General features: G+C 31.7%; 1 protein-coding gene across 4 annotated transcripts in view; it reads right to left on the reverse strand.

The window, feature by feature from the left end:
• Nbea (neurobeachin) overlaps positions 1 to 17,995 on the reverse strand; it is a 622,915-nt gene that overhangs the window by 389,399 nt on the left and 215,521 nt on the right. For 3 of the 4 annotated variants that reach the window (XM_076872612.1, XM_076872614.1, XM_076872613.1), the window contains 2 exons: positions 10,127 to 10,295; positions 8,407 to 8,502 (listed from right to left, as the gene is read on the reverse strand). In XM_076872612.1, the coding sequence (XP_076728727.1) occupies positions 8,407 to 8,502; positions 10,127 to 10,295 (265 nt within the window). The remainder of the gene's footprint in view (positions 1 to 8,406; positions 8,503 to 10,126; positions 10,296 to 17,995) is intronic. The other variant, XM_076872611.1, reaches the window with a different exon arrangement.

The raw sequence follows: 17,995 nt of genomic DNA on the forward strand, positions 1-17,995 counted from the left end.
ATATTTGTATCAGTGAAGTCTGTAGAAACTGATATATATTATCAGTAAGCCGAGAGAAAAATAATCATACATTTTAGACTCAAACTAAGGTAAAAATAGAAACTTTGGAAGTTGATGAAATAACCTGAGAATATAGATGTCTGAGGTGTTCTGTTCCACTACTAGAATTACCTGAATTAATTTTGATACACCTTTACACACATATAATGCACTTGTTTTAAAAAAAAAAATTTGTGGAAAAACGTCAAGAAAGAGCTGCACATCAATGGTGACCTTTTCAATGACACAAGGACAGAGAATGGAAGTGAGAGATATAACAACTTTAAAAGAAAAAATACAGTATCATGGTTCTAGCATAGGCTAACCTTTCTTATAGTGCTTAATTATTAAAAGGTATAGCATATATAGTCTTGTCTAGCTCTTAGTCTGAATTTAGCTGATTTGTAGATTTGGTTTATAGAGCTTTGGCTTTACATTAACATGATGTCTAAATATTTTTATTTAAGTTGTGTTTTATATTAAGAGTTACACAAAAACTTTTCAAGTTGCATTAGAATGAAATATGAATATTTCACTAGTAAAATCTTTAAGTAAATAGAATCTTTTGAGTTGGTGTCCACAAGCTATCAAATCCAAAGTTTTGGCCACCCACTACACAAATTTTTGCTTATCTCTAAATTAATTGACTGTCAAAAGCATTAACATCTATAACGTACTAATGAGATATTTGAAACTGCAATATAAACATGATATCTCAATTATAAACACGATTGAAAGTTTATTAAATTTACCATCATCCTACATAGAGAACACCGATAAAAACTTTAACCTTGAACAACAAATATACCCTTTATGGTAACTTTACACCCACATTAATTTTGCTGAAATATTCACAAAATTAAAAACTTGGAACTTAATGGGTTAATATTTAATATTAGAATATTTTCAAATACTTCATCTGAATATTTATACAGTACCAAGAAAATCTTAATTTTATTTTTACTAAAACTGAATAATTTTAAAAAGTAAGAAGTAATTTTATATTTCAATGATTGTATCAAATAAATGTTTTATAAAGCACACCTTGTGAATGTGTTCCATAGAAATAAAAATAAAAGTTTTGTTATAATAGCAACTACAAACAAAAAGATAAACAGTCAAGAAACCTACCTTAATTTCTCATCATGCAATAACAGCATTTACAGTGCATGCTCTCACCTGATACCCATAAACTTCAGCACAGCTTAGATAACTTACTTTTCCAGAATTAATCCCTGTGACACTAAAGTACACTAAACAAGTGACTTTCATAGAAAATTTGGCATGGGCAACAGAGAAAGAAAAAATAAACCTGTGCAGGTCATATTAATGACAGCGGGCTTGTAAGTTTTCAATAATTCTCATTGATTTTTGTAGCAATAGGCCACATCGGTACACAAATAGAAACATTACCAGCCTTTGTGATCTTAACCTTGTCAGAAACAAGCAGTTGGATGCCAGATGCCTCTTTTTCTTATTGTATTTCTTTGATTCTAATGAATTCATCTAATACATTTTGTAAAAAAAATATGGGGTTAAGTTCAGCAACTGCTATGATGTTTACATGCTGACCTCATTTATCACATTCTTTCATCCAAACTTTCTGTTCTACAGTGATTTATAAAGTGTTTTAATATGTTTTACATATTAAAGTACTAAATTTGCTATTTTCTAAACTCTCTAAATGAGGAATAACATGAAAAGAAGCATACAGCTGCTTGTTAGCACAACATTAAAAATTATATTAAGTATTTGCTCAAGTGGTAATATTAAAATTAAATCACATGAATTTAAAATAAAATAAAAAGTGCATGTATATAATTACATTTACATTTTATTTACATTAAATCCTTAAATGCAAAATTAATTTATATAAAATTTAACTTTGACTCCAAAGAAAAAAATAAGAAATAAGTACATTGAAAGATTTTAAATTATTATTAAAGTTCATTTTCTATACACACAAAAAGACTGCAGTGCATTGAGAAATTAGTTGTGATATTTATATAAAGGTTTGCTTGCTTCCTTTATTAAAAGTATGAAAATATACAACTTTAGGAATTCAATGTTATTACTGAAATATAAACTTAAAATAGATAATTATATCTTCTCAATTACTGTTTTAAGAAACAACAACAAAAATGTCTTCTGATTCATGTTTTGACTATACTGTATGTAGGTGTGAGTTTATTTTCAGTTTACCACTTTTAAAGTATTCTAAATTCTCTGGATATACATATAAATAATTTTCCATCAAATTGGGAGATTTTTGAGGTCAAATCTTTGAAATAGTCTTTCTGTCCTTATCCTTCTGTTTCCTTTCCTCAAGTACTTCCAGTATGTGTTTGTTTGTTCACTTAACGGTATCTCACAAGTTTGTTACACTCTTTTTTTTTTTTATTTGTTTCTTTCCTCAGGCAAGGATAATTATAAGTAACCTATCTTCAAGTATGCTGATGCTTTATTCTGCTGAATTCCTCCAGCAAATTTTTCATTTCATTCACTTTAACTTTTGACTACAGAATTCTTATTTGGTTCTTAATTTTCTTAACTTCTATCTCATTTTTTATATTTTCTATTTGGTGAGAGACCATCTTCATACTTTCAATTTTTCAGAAAAGGTTCCCTTTAATTATTTGGGCATATCTGTAACAGTTGGTTTAAAGTGTCTGTCCGATACCTGGGCCACCTCAGAAGTATTTTCCATCAACTACACCTTCCTTCCCCAGTCACCCATGTATTGACTATACTTTCCTATTTCTATGCTTGGTTCACAATTTTTTTTGTTGTTATGGACATTTTAGATAATATAATGTGGCAATCCCGGAAATCAGACCCTTCCCTGTTATTATTAATTGGCTTTCTTGAACTAATTATGTAATATACTTTTCTATCACCTGTGGCCATAGATCTCTACTCAGTTGCTTTGGTAATCAGCTAATGATTTGACAGACATTGCCTTAAATGTACTAGACCAATCTCTCCCACTCCATGCTAGAAGTTCCCAGGTGGGAGGCAGCATGCTTATAATTGCTCCTACAGTTTAAAACTCAGCCTTAGATTGTAGCCTTGTTTGCTCAGGGCCTCAAGGTCAGCAAAGGTGAGGGAATGAGGCCTTAGGTCTTTCTTAGGCTGTGTACAGTACCAGGAATATGAATATCTCATTCTCAAAGTTATTTAAGTTGAGAGGCAAGATTCTTCTTTACCTCAAATGGCACTATCACTTGAGGTAGTAATAATGTTATGAAAATGACTAATAATTTTTCAGCAAATGTCTGGGAGCTAGGGTTTTCGCCACCAAGAAAACTCTGGATCAGGACAAATAATAACAAACCCAGTAAATGAAGTTTTTCAGGGAGTTTCTCTCAGCTCAAAAAGTTCAATGCTATAGGAATAGGACTTTCCAAAGAACTCCAAACAGGTCTGTTCCTTTATGGTGTCTGCTAGCTGCTAGTTTTCACAGGTACAATGGTTGTCTGCCTTTGGTTTTCAAGCTACCACATAGCTGAGTAGAGTGAACAGCAATAGGGTGAGTTAAATCCCTATGAAGGCTGCTGATCTTGGGAAGGTTGTCCAGTTTTTCTAAAATCAATACTGTTTGAATTGTTGTAAGAATTTGATTACTTTCTAGAGAACGAAAAAAACTGATTTTGACCGTTTTTTTTGAGAAGCAGTACTTTGGTGATCCCTATTTCATTTATTCCTGTAAACCTTACCTCCAGATTATATAAATTTTAATGCACTTTCAATTTTCACATTTTGAATAAATCATCAATAAGAACTTACAAAATATTCATACATAAATATTTTATTTTTCTCTTGTTCTACCTTGTGCTTTTGTTCTCGTTCTTTCAAAGAATAAAACCCACAATTCCTTTAGAAATATATATGCATTTCGGTAATATAATGGAGGCAACCATTAACACCAAAAATAAAATGCCAACATATGGGTCTCAGACTTTTCTTGAATTGCAGACAAAGAAATAAAATCAAATACAATATAACTCTAATGGTATCAGTTAGATAAGCCACAATTTGTCAATATAATGGTCAAGAATTATGTTTTGAAATTCAGACTACCTGAGTTTCACTCAAGACTTATTTATCATTGATTAGCTTTGTGAAATAAAATGAGTCATTTAGCTTTCCTCATCCATATTCCTTTATCTATAAAATGGGCATATAATCATAGAGGCAATTATAGTGATAATTCAAGAACATGAAGTATGAATAGTGTATAGCATAAAGTAAATCTCACTATAAATTTTAAAGATCATGGGAATGTAATCAAGTTGATCAATGTTCCAATTCTGACTCTAAAACTTAAAAAAAGGTTTTTTTCACATTACAAAATGTCCAAGTCCAATTTTCCATAACCTGAAAATATTTTGCCTCATATGGCAAGAAGGACATGTAAGGACCTTGAAAAGAGGATATTATCTTGAGTTATCCAGGTCCTTAAAAGCAGAAAACCTGGGTTAGGGTTGTAGCTCAGTGGTAGAGTGCTTGCCTCCCACATGTGAGGTACTGGATTCAATCCTCAGCACAACATTTAAAGAAAAATTAATAAAGTAAATTCATTGTGTCCATCTATAATTAAAAACAATATTTTTTTAAAAAAGCAGAAAACCTTTTCTACCTGATCAGAGGAAGGTGTGACAACAGAATAATGTGCATGGAAGAAGGAAGGAATGAATCAAGGAATCTGGGTGGCTTCTAAAAGATGGACATGGAAAGGAAAATGGATACTCCCTGAGTCTACAAAAAGAAATATATCGTTACCATTACTAATGCCTGGATGTTAACCCACTGAAACCCATGTTGTACTGACCTACAGGACTGAAAAATAATAATTTTTGTCATTAAATCTGTGATAACTTTTTTTTTAGAATTTTTTTTTTAGTATTTATTTTTTAGTTTTCAGCGGACACAACATCTTTGTTTGTATGTGGTGCTGAGAATAGAACCCAGGCCGCATGTATGCCAGGCGAGCGCGCTACTGCTTGAGCCACATCCCCAGCCCCTAATCTGTGATAATTTTGATAAAGCAAAAGTAAACTAATATAACACTCTGCATGTTTTAAAACTAGATCCTTCATGATTTAGCTACATGATTTGATTCTTGCCTACCTATATCTAACTCATGGAATGCATCTCTTTCCCTTATTATATTCTACCAACATATGTTCCCAAAATGCACCAAGTGATGTTTCTGAATTTGTGGCTGTTTTCAGGAGTTTGCTTCCACTCACTGTCCCCATTCTTTTCACCAAACTGAATTCATCCTTTGGTTCTCAGCATAAATGTCAACTCTATGAGAGGCATTCCCAACTACCAAACTAAATTATATTTCTTATTTTATACAGACTTAAAAATGTATTACTTAGGATATACATACTTTTCAAATACATACTTAAGTGTGTTACTTATAAAAGTGTATCTCCCTTGCTATACTGTTAGCTTTGTGGAAATAAAAACATTTTGGTTACTATTATATATCCTTAGTACCTAGCATGTAGCAGGAAATCATTAATTTATTGAGAAGATATATACTGAAGGAATTATTAACTGAATTAAAAGTCAACAGATTCTTTTAAATTTAATATTACTGAAAACACATTTATAATTGTTTTTAAATTTTTTTGTAGTTGTAGATTAACAGCATACCTTTATTTTATTTATTTATTTTTATGTGGTACTGAGGATTGAGGACCACATGTGCCTCACACATGCTAGGCAAGTGCTCTGCCACTGAGCTCCAGTGCAGCCCCACATTTATAATATTTTAAGTATTTAAAATTAAAACAAAATAATTGTTAGGAAAAAGTAATATGATTTTTACCTTTAAATAATGAAAATATATAATACATTCAACCTCAGTACTCAATAAGAGTTCTTCAAAATTTTATTGATAAGAATGTACTAAAGTTCTTAAAAATGTTATGTATTCACAGAATGATTATTTATAACTTAAAAATTAATCTAAAAGCAGGAGATTAAAAATTTGCAATACTGAAAAACTGTTCATATAAATAAACAATTTAATAAATTTAATTGTATTTCAAATTATACAATAAATTAAAATTGGGTGGTTAAAAATATGTATTTGAAGAATTGATATATCATCCTTCAGTAGCCTGCCCAGTTTGGCATACTATGACATATTTTTGTTTTGATATTAATGTACTTTAATTTTATCCTTTGTTTTTACTGCATCTTGTCTTTCTTTTGTTATACATTTGATTTTTTGCCATCACTATTGTATATTCTTTTGATATGTAAGAGCTCTTTACTCATTAAGTCTGTTAACTTTTATCATATAAATATATAATATTTTTCCTATTTGTATTTGCCTTTCTATTTTATTAATTTAGCCATATAGTGCCTTACATATAGCCATATAGATATATAAAGCTTTTATTTAGTCATATCATTTTACTTCACAGTTTCAGCTCCTGGTATTAATGATTTAAAATGATATTATGATAATACATAAATATTCATTTTAATTTTCTATAATTACGTTCAGTTTCATTCTTACCTTTAAATTTTAACACATAGAATTTATGTCACATAATATGTGAGATAACAATATATTAATTATTTTTACGAATGGTTACGCCACTTGGTAACCCTTTGCCAAATGATGCTTCCCTTTGCATTGATAATATATGGAATGTTTACATATTAACATACGGGACACTGTAGCCTATTTGTTGACTTCCTATGACATATGTCTATTCTTATAACAGTACATTATCTTTTCTTTTTTTTAGCTTTTTTTGTAGTTATAGTCAAACACAATACCTTTATTTTATTTATTTATCTTTATGTGGTGATGAGGATTGAACCTAGTGCCTCCCAAGTGCTAGGCGAGCGCTCTACCACTGAGCCACAACCCCAGCCCCTACATTATCTTAATTGTTTTATTTCTTGTCTTATTTCTTTATAAATTCTTTTCATAAATTACATCTACTCATTTCCTACAGATCATAAAATAATAGGACCTATTTCTTTGTAATTCCATGTAAATATTAACTTTCTTCTTATTAAACTAACAAAAAGCTTCTATAGCTTTTAGGATTAGTTATAGTTAAATTCCTTGTTTCCATTTTCACATGGTTATTAACTAAACATATTTTCAGGCTATCATGAATACTCATCTTTATAAAAATTGCTTAGTATTCCCACTAACTTAATCATTTACTTGAGAAATATTTTACTATAATTACATCTAAGCACAATGCAAGGACTAGAGATACAATGTTGAAAAAAGAGAGGTTCTATTCAACATAGTACTGAAATCCCAACTGGAGCAATTAGGTCAAAAAAAAAAAAGAAGAAGAAGAAAAAGAAGAAGAAGAAGAAGAAACAAAAGTTGGATCTAAGTTGGAAAGGAAGAAGTTAAATGATCTCTTATTACAGATGTCTTGTTTTTATACATAAAAAAACCTTTAAGCACCTGTGCCAATAACAGCTTAATCACAACAGAGAAATCCATCACATCCACCATCCCAAGAATTTTGTAGAGTGTATACAAAGGAAAATCTTGGGACTATCACAGAATTCTGTCTATTACGATCTTTTGTTCCACACCAACTAACATCTTGTTAATAGTACTCACAGAAATTATCATTTGAAAGGTATTAATATTTTTCATCTTTAAAACTTCAATTTGGTGCTTTTACTTTCTATCTTCTAGTCCTCACTTCATTGTGCTCACTTTTCCTTTTAAATTGAAAAAAACACCCTGAACATACGTATAAGGGCTATTTTAATGTCCTTCTCTGATAATTCTACTATTTCTGTTGTTTCTGAATCTGCTCCTCTTTGTTGACTTTTTTCTTCTGTTTATGCACCCCTTTTTTCAACCTCTTTACATTGCTTAGTAATATTTTCTTGAATGCTAATATTTAATTTATGTTTTCTGGTGAAGTATTGTCTGCATTTCTTTAAAGAGTATTGGCATTTTGGTCTAACTGGAATTTAAATAGCATAGATCAGTGTAATGTTTCAAGTCTTGTTTTTAAGCTCTGTTCTAGTGGATCCAGAGTAGCCTGCATTGTGGGCTAATTTAAGTCACACTATGATGTGACTCTTTCACAATCTCTAGTATATTCCACCATTGTGTATATTAATATACATAAAATTAGGTATCCTCAATTTGCAGATGATCCTTTAAGAAATGTAATGGAATACAAGTACAAACACTATATCACTTTATTCTCAACCTCCAGGCATAAATACAAATATCCGTGAAACCTGAGGTGTGTACTTATTTATAAACAATAACATCAGAAACATTAACTTTATAATCACTCATGAAATAAGAATACCAAACAGGTCAGGAGGTGAGGTCAATATTACCTTTGTAAAATGAGTGGGCAAAGCTCTGCTCAGGAATTAACTTGGCAAGGAATCCATGGTTCAAACTTGGATGAGGGATAGATGGTATGACCACAACTGTGGAGAAAATCATGGAATCAAATTTGAGGCAGCATGTAACAACCTGGAACATGGTCCACTGAAGATCCATGATAATCCTATATTACTACAACATGTAAACAGTACTAGCAACAAAGAATGTATCTCTGAAGAGAAGAAAGAGGTCAAGATAATCAATATACTCAGAGTAATTTTAGTACCACACATAGAGACATACAAATACACAAGAAAATCAGAACCAGAAGGTTCAGTATACTATCAAATTATTTTATACAGACATGATAGATATGAACACATTAAAATGAAGAAAAAAGTAAAAATAAGATAATAAAGTCTTAGTGTCTGAAATTGTGAAAGGACATAAACTAGAATGGGAGGATGATGTTCAATTGGTAGAATAAAATTAAAAGTGAAACTACATTATAATGAAATAACCTCAAGTTTCTATGTTAAAAGTAAACATGACATATAAAAGCAAAATATTATAACTAAAATATAATCCTTATCTATACATTAGCAATGAAAGATAAATAAGATCTGATATGCTTATGGAAAACAAGATGCAGAGATTTTACCACTAATTTCTACTCACTTTTTAAAAAATATCCTTTTAATTTATAGATCACTTGTAATAATTAAGGAAAGGCAATTTCAACTAAAAATTAACCCCATGACACATGAAATAACCACTGAGTAATCAAGGTTACACTAAAAAATAAAGAGAAAAAAGCTTGATGTAAACACCTAGTGGGAAATACAAATCACTGAAAGCACCTCATGGTACTAAAATGTAAGCTGCCAGAAAATGTGGTTATTGTTTTCAAGCAGAGTAGACAAAGCTAATAATGTAAGAACTTCAGCAAAATGAGTGTGTTTTGCAAATGAGCAAGACAACATGACCCAAGATGGTCTTTACTGTCTATGATGTTCTCTCTCCACTAGATTTTGATTTTAGTTGAGGCCACTTTGTACAAATTTTGTACAGCTTGTACAAATTTAAAATGTGTGTCTGATATATCATGAATAACTGACAGGCTATTTAGACAGTAAAATAACTGTAAACAGCAGAAGAAAGCAAGATAGACAAAGAAGAAAAGAAGGGAAGGAAGAAAATTAATTTTCCAGCTTGGCATAAAAATTTATATTTTGGTTTATTCTTAGTCTTGAACAACTCTATAAAGACCTCTTAATTTTCTTGTTCTAAAAATAAAAGAAGAAATGTTTTAAAAAGTATGAGTCACATGCATATTAAATAGTGGTATGGCTAATTGATTTTTATTATTAATAAATAGGAAACAGTAGAACCAAAGCTGTATATATATATATATATATAATTATAAAAATATCATTCACACATTTTATAGAATTAAACTATTGATTTGGCATTCACATACCAATTATTTATAACTATTTGAGATAGGGGCTGGGGCTATAGCTCAGTGGTAGAGCATTTACCTCACATGTGTGAGGCACTGGGTTTGATCCTCAGCACCATATGAAAATAAATTAATAAAAAAAATATTTCAAAAATAATAATTATTTAAGATAATTATGAGAAAGTCCAGTTCAAATATGAATGTAAAAATGAAAAAAAAAAGAAAGGGAAATAAATGGTGGTGAAAAATAAACAAAAATAAAATACCTGTACTTGTTGGTGAATTTATTTCTTGTCTGATGTTTCTACCTGGTTGGCTTCCAGGTCTTGCAGTCTCTCTCTGGGGTTCTAATATGTCACGATACTTAGAAACCATCAGAACCGAAATGAAGTAAACAACAGCCAGAGCTAAGAACTGTGCCTGCTTGCTGTCATCCTGTGTAGAATGAAAAGGCAGTTGGACACTCAAAATTTTTAAAGTGTTATGTTCTTAAAATATAAGCAACTACTAATGTTTTGCTTTCTTTATGGAGACAAAATGATATTTAACTTATATTAAAATCTGCTAAGTATATATTGTTATTTTTTATCAAGTAAACATATATATGAAACTTCAAAAATGTATTACCTGAGTTATAGGTTAAAAATAATTTTAAAAAACTAAAATGTTGAAATTTTGTTAAACAGGACACAAAATTTTATCCTTTGATCTCTTTACCATTTTTACTTATGCTATGTAATATACACAATTTGGTATATAGTATATGTGTTCATAAAATATGCAGGTGGCACAAATTTGAAGGGAATAATTTAATGTTCTAGATTTTAAACATTTAAGAGCTTAACTATTATAACTGAATTAAATTAACAAGATAAAATTATAGTTCAAATACGTATAAAATTTTAATACAGTAGGACCTGAGCAAGAAAATATATGGACTATGAAATGAGGGAAATATAAACAATAAAAGAGCCTAAAAGATGAATTTTATACAAGTTTGATACGAATTTGAAGGGTGACATGGTAGCTTTAAAAAATTCAAATTCAATCTTTGATTGCAATAAAAGATAAAAAGTAATAATCTAATTCTTCTGCACAGGAAAAATGACATCTAAAACAATACCAATATTCGAGGCTCCTCATTTCAAAACCTCAATGGTAATATGGACTTTTTCCAGAGGAGAACAGCGAAGTGACAAAGAGTGTGATACAAATGGGCCATGCCAGTAAAGGAGATAATAGTTTTAAAAAGCAGACTACAGTCCGGGAGGAAATATAACTATATAATGGGTTTCTTTTCAAAATATAAGAAACTGCATGTAACCTTGAGAGCTCTATTTAAAAAGCCTACATAACCATCTTTTGGGAAATTATGGTTAGAAGGGTAATTTATATGACCTCGAAACCATTTTTTTTTAGAACTTTATTATTTATTTATTTATTTTGTGGTGCCGGGAATCAAACCCAGTGCCTCATGCATGCTAAGCAAGCGCTCTACCACTGAGCCACAACCCCAGCTCCCTGTAATAACACTTTCAATAACACTTGTATCTAAAGAATCAAATGCAAATGGCTTATATAAAATCTTCTCTATAAGTCAAGTAAAAGTGATTCTTCTAAAATCAAATTTTTAGGTAGAAACCATGGTCCACAGATAACAGGATTTAAAAAAACAGAAATAAGAAAAGCATGCATTCAATTCTAATAACTTCATTAATGAGCATTTTAGATTTAGTATTTATTTAAGCACAAGCAAACAGGATTCAGAATTTGCATGCACTTATCAGAAAAGAAAGCAAACAAGAAATATTTACTAATGGTTTGAGGTCATGACACAATTAACACAACTAATGAAGAAAATGACTAAAATTGATAAAATGTGCTCTGAAATAGTATGATTTAGGATTTTATACATTACTTATATACTATTTTTCTCACTAGCTGATAAATAACTTTTCTAGAGAAAGTTTCTTAAGAAGTGTTTAAAATCTGTATTTCTTGCATTATAATGTTGATGGCATAAACAGAAGGAACTAAATCAAATACTTAATCAAACACTTTGTAGTTACTACAAAAGGAAACGAAATACAAATCAGACTAATAAAAGATATCATCAAGAATGAATTCACACATAGCTCAAGCTATGATAGACCTTATTTTGAACAAGCTCTACTTTCATAACAGGAAACTCAGCACTAGGCAGTAGAAGGCATTCAACAGTATGTGTGGAATGAATGAATGAATGCATTTTCAATAGTAAAGTTGTAGAGTTGTAAATAAAAGAAAGTGTGCACTATGGTAACAGTCAAGCTAAAATTCTGTCTCCTGGCATTAAGAACATTTCTTTATCTTTTTAAATTCAGGTCTTTAAGTCAATTGTACTACTTATTCACACTTCATTGTTGAAAATAAAGCCTGATAAACACAGAAGCTAAACATTTGAAAAATGACTAAATTTTTATAGAAATGAGCTCACTTGCTTAGGTATTTTACGAACAAATAGGTCTCTCTTGATGGGTCAGGGTGGCCCATGCCTGTAATCCCAGTGACTCTGGAAGCTGAGATAGGAGAATTTTAAGTTTGAGGGCCTCCTCTGCAACTTTGCATCTGGACAACTTAGTGAGAACCTGTCCCCCCAAAATTTTGTAACATACCTTTTTCACAGTTTTCTTTCTTGTTACATTCAAGTTTTATGGCCTTTTAGTGTCTTATAATACTTATTCATATACCAGTTGGAGGGCATATGATTTATTTCTAGATGTGGGCTATTCTGAAAAAGTCTACCAGGAACATGATGTGCAAGTTTTTGTGCAAAGGCATGTTTCATTTCTCTTGGATGTTTTCCTAAGAATGAAAATGTTAGGTCATATGATGATTATACATATGACCTGCTGAGGAACTGTCAAACTGTTTTCTCAAGTGGAAGCCCTATTTATGTTCCTGCTGGCAATGTTTGAGAGTTCTAATTTCCGCATATCATTGCTATCACTTATTATTTTCTGCCTGTTATGATTCTGGAATGTGTATTTCACTGTGGCTTTGGCTTGACTTTTTTTTATTAAAAGAAAATACATTGTTCTGTGATGCATAAAATTATCTTTTTAAAATTTTTTGTTTCTTCTTTTTAGTTCTACATAACAGAATCCATTTTGATATATTCCTACAAACATGGAATGTATCATATTCAAATTAGGATCCCAGTCTTGTGGATGTACACTATGTTGAGATTCGCTGTGGTATATTCATATATGTACACAGGAATGTTATGTCAGATTTATTCTACTGCCTTTCCTGTCCCCATCCTCCCTCATTTCCTTTCATTCTACTTTGTCTAATCTAATGAACTTCTACCTCTGCCTCCCCCCACTTGTTGTGGGTTAGTGTCCACCTTCGTTTCTTTAGATTAGCTTATTTCACTTTGCATGATAGTCTCCAGATCCATTCATTTACAGCAAATGTCATAAAGTCATTCTTCTTTATGACTGAGTAATACACCTTTATCCATTCATCCACTGAAGGACACGTAGATTGTTTCCATAGCTTGGCTATTGTGATTTGAGCTGCTATATACATAGATGCGGCTGCATAACTGTAGAATGCTGTTTTTAAGTCTTTTGGATATAGACTGAGGAGTGGGATAACTGAGTCCAAAAGTGGTACATTCCAGGTTTTCTCAGGAATCTCCATACTACTTTCCAGAGTGTTTGCCTCAATTTTCAGTCCCACCAGCAATGTATGAGAGTACCTTTTCCCCCTACATCCTCACCAACATTTATTGTTGCTTGTATTCTTTATAACTGCCATTTTGACTGGAGTGAGATGGAATCTCAGTATGTTTTAATTTGCATTTCTGTAATTGCTACACAATTTAACATTTGTTCATATTTTTGTTGACCATTCATATTTCTTCTTCAGATATGTGTCTGCTTAGTTACTTTGCCCATTTATTAACTGGATTATTTGTCTTTTTTATGTTAAGCTTTTTGAGTTTTTTGAACATTCTAGAAAGTAATACTTTATCTGGGGTACAGGTGGCAAAGATTTTCTCCCAGTCTGTAGGCTCTCTCTTCACATTCTTGATTGTTTCCTTTGCTGTAAAGCACAGCATTTTAGTTTGATACTATACTGATTTTTAAATTTTATTTCTTTCACTTTAGGAGTCTTATTAAGGAAGTTGGTTCTACGCCAACATTGAGCCTACATTTTTTTTCTAGCAGGTACACGTTTCTGGTCTAATACCTAGGTCTTTGATCCACTTTGAACTGAGTTTTGTACAGGGTGAGAGACAGTTAAATTTCATTCTACTACATTGGGATTTCCAGTTTTACCAGAACCATTTGTTTGAAGAAGCTAACTTTTTTTCAATGTATGTTTTTAGCACCTTTGTCTAATAAGAGATAACTGTATTTATGTGGGTTTGTCTCTGTGTCTTCTATTCCATTGGCCTTCATACCTGTTTTGGTGCCAACACCATGCTACTTTTGTCACTGTTTCATTTTTCTCACTAAGGATTGTTTTGGCTATTACGGGCCTCTTATTTTTTCAAATGAATTTCATGACTGCTTTTTCTATTTCTATTTCTGTGAAGAATGTCATTGGAATTTTGATGGAAATTGCATTAAATCTGTATAGCACTTTTGGTAGTATGGCTACTTTGGCAATATTAATTCTTCCTACCTATGAACATGAAAGATCTTTTCCTCTTCTAAAGTCTTCTTCAATTTCTTTCCTTAGTGTTTGTTTTAAGTCAGCTTTTTGCAACTGCAACTAAAAGTCTGGATCAGCACAACAGTACAGGAAGAAAGTTTATTTCAGAGATCTCAATTCATAGACAACAGACTCCATTCCTTGGGGCTCAAGGTGAGGCTGAACATCATGGCATAAGAGTGTGGCAGAGAGAAGCGGCTCACATGATAATCAGAGAGCAGAGAGAGAGATAGGTCTCCACTTGCCAAGTAAAAATATATACCCCAAAGTCACAACCCTAAGTCCCACCCCCTCCAGCCACACCCCAACTGCCTTCAGTTACCACTCAATTAATCCCATCAAGGTGATTAATACACTGATTGGGTTAGGGCGCTGTTTGATAACCCAATCATTTATTTTCTGAACCTTCTTGCACTGTTTCACTTGTAAACTTTTGGGAGATGGCTCACATCCAAACCATAATAGTGTTCTATAGTTTTCACTGTAGAGGTTTTTCATCTATCTCTTTTGTTAGATTGATTCCCAAATTGATTTTTTTGTTGGAGGGGGCGATTGTGAATGGCACAGTTTTCCTAATTTCTCTTTCAGCCGAGTTATCATTGGTGTATAGGTTTGCGTTTCTTAATAGCTAAATAATGTTGAACATCTTTTTAAGTGCTTTTGGTCACTGATAAAGTTTTTGTATAGAAATATTTAATTGTATATTTTTCCTGGTTTTAATTGGGTTATTTTTCTTCTTCATATTAAGTGCTAAGTATTTTTCACATATTCTAGAAACAAATCTCTTTTTAGACACCAGATTTGATAGTATTTTTTCCTACTCTGTAAGTTGCCTTTTCACTTTGTTAATGACAGTTTTCAGAGGTAAAAAGCTTTTAATTTTGATGAAGTTTTATGTATTCAATGTCACTATTATATACTAGTAATTTATAAAATACTTTTATGTCTTACATTTATGTGAATCAAGTTTTCAATGACAGTATTTTCTAACTTTTTTTTTAATAAAAATGACCACTAGTTTTGACAATTTTTCCTTGAGTCTTAGAATAAAAAGTTTGAAAAAGAATTTTTAACTGAGATCAAACTTATAATGAAGTGCAGAGATTTTAAATACAGACTTTAATGAGTTTTGATAACTATATATATTCATGTAACTGTCACCCATGCCAATTCAATGAGGATAGGGTTTTGAGAAAAAGGGTTTGGTTTATTGCTTTGTTAGCAAATGACAAGCACAGGGGACTCCAGTCATAAAGGCTGGATTATGCCCATCAGAAAGAACAGAAGGTTTTTAAAGAAGAGATTTATTCCAGGTGTTCCCTGTGGGGGGTTGTGATTCACTTGTTAATTCAGCATACAGCCATTTCTTAGATCTTCTGTGTCATCCCTGAAGTCTGAATTACTGGGTTCCTATGGTGTATGTGGTCTATGATGGGAAACAGGTAATCCTGTTCTCCACCATCATGTTAGGAAGGAGGAGAGGGGAAGAGGAAAAAAAAAAAACATGTCTATCTTAAAATAAGCCTCAGTGGCAGAGCAGCAAGGGCTATATTCACAGCATGAGATGGACCACTGTTACATAACCAAACAAATTCAAAGAATACAGCATTTTCATTTACCTAAAAATTCTGTTAATCACTCTTTTCTGTTAATTCCTTCAGTTGCCACCATCATTCTGATTTTTGTCACTTTATTTTAGTTTCTCATATTCTAGAACCTCATAAAAATTGATAACAACATTTACTTATTTGCATTTGGTACAGGTTTTTTACTTTGACCCAGTTAGTATATGTTGTATTATTCCATTATTTTTGCTTGCTGAATTCTATCATGCATTCTGTGAAAATATGTCTTTTAAATGTATATTATTATGATTCTTTGTACATTAAACATCCATACAAGCAAATGCATGCTAATGAAGATATTTAGGTTTGCAAAAGCTGGGCATGATGGTGGCTGAAAGAAATGGAAGGCTATTGCTAAGGGTGTATTCAATTCCTAGTACAGAGAGAAAGGCGGGGGTAGTCCTTCAATAAGTAATATCATTAATGAGTTCTGAAATTCTTTCAAAAACTTAATGTGTTAACTAAGGTGATAAGAAGCCTTCTAATTCAACTTTTAAAGATAAAATTTACTTTAGCTTGTATCATTTTAAATACATACAAGAGACCTAGTATAATCTGGGCTCTAGTGGTGAAAGGAAAAAGCATAATAAATTTACTTTTAAATTCAGTTTTTTGGGGAACACTAAAAATAATTGTTTTAAAAAATCCATAGTTTTTTCTAGCATAATTTAGTCATAGTTTCTCATAGAAAAATTTTGCCACATAACTATTTTACCTGGATCTACATAGTTCCTGTAAGTTTAAATCACAACATCTTCATCATAAAAAATACAAGAGAGCATGCCATGTGTGGTGGTGAAAGCCTATTTCCCCAGCAGTTCAGGAGGCTAAGGCAAAAGGATTGCAAGTTCAAAGATAGCCTCAGCAATTTAGCAAGGCCCTAAGTAACTTAGCAAGACCTGTCTCAAAATAAAAAAAAAAGAAAAAGGGCTGGGGACATTGCTGAGCATGTTGAGCATGCCTGGATTCGATCCCCATACCAAAACAAACAAAAAACAAGAAGAGGGATTTATTCTCTGTATGGCTTAGAGATGAGGCTTAATCCAAAAGCTCCTATATGAGATAACACTAGAACCTTCAGAGGTGAAATGGCTGAGTTATGAGAGCCTTAATTTAATCAGTGTACTAATCTATTAATAAGGATTAATAGGGGTGACTGCAGGAAGTGGGTCACCAGGGGCATGCCTTTGGCGGATATATCTTATCCCTGTTGAGGAACTCACTCTCTCTGCTTCCTGACTGTCATTTTGGGAGCTGCTTTCCTATACTTCAGTCTTCTGCCATTGATGTTCTGCCTCACCTTGGGCCCAGAGCAATGCAGTCAGCCATCTGTAGACTGAAACCTCTGAAATCGTATGCCACAACTAAAATTTTCCTTCTCTAAAAATGTTCTTGTCAGGTGTTTTGGTCACAGTGGCAAAAAAGCTGACTAAAATACTCACATTTTCTCAAGTTTTCCTTCTGTCATATAGCTAGTGTGTACTTTCAGTGCCAACAAAACTCAGAATTCCTTAAAAATTGTGGTAATCCTTTATTTCTAAAATTTAAATGTTTGTATATGCATATGTATAATCTTAGTAGAAAAACTAAATACTTTAAAATTAAACAGTTGAGAAAAAACTCAAGGGGAAAAATAACACTAAAATTCTCCATCCTAAGATTATAGTATACCACTTAGTTACTTGATCTATGAAGATACGCACATATAATTCCTTTAAAAACCTAATAATTTTGGATCTCCTTTGTTTTAGAAATTAAGGCTCTTAAAAATGACTATGGGCTGGACATGGTGGCATAGCCTAT

The sequence above is a fragment of the Callospermophilus lateralis genome, chromosome 12, assembly GCF_048772815.1.
Source record: "Callospermophilus lateralis isolate mCalLat2 chromosome 12, mCalLat2.hap1, whole genome shotgun sequence".
Lineage (NCBI taxonomy): Eukaryota > Metazoa > Chordata > Mammalia > Rodentia > Sciuridae > Callospermophilus > Callospermophilus lateralis.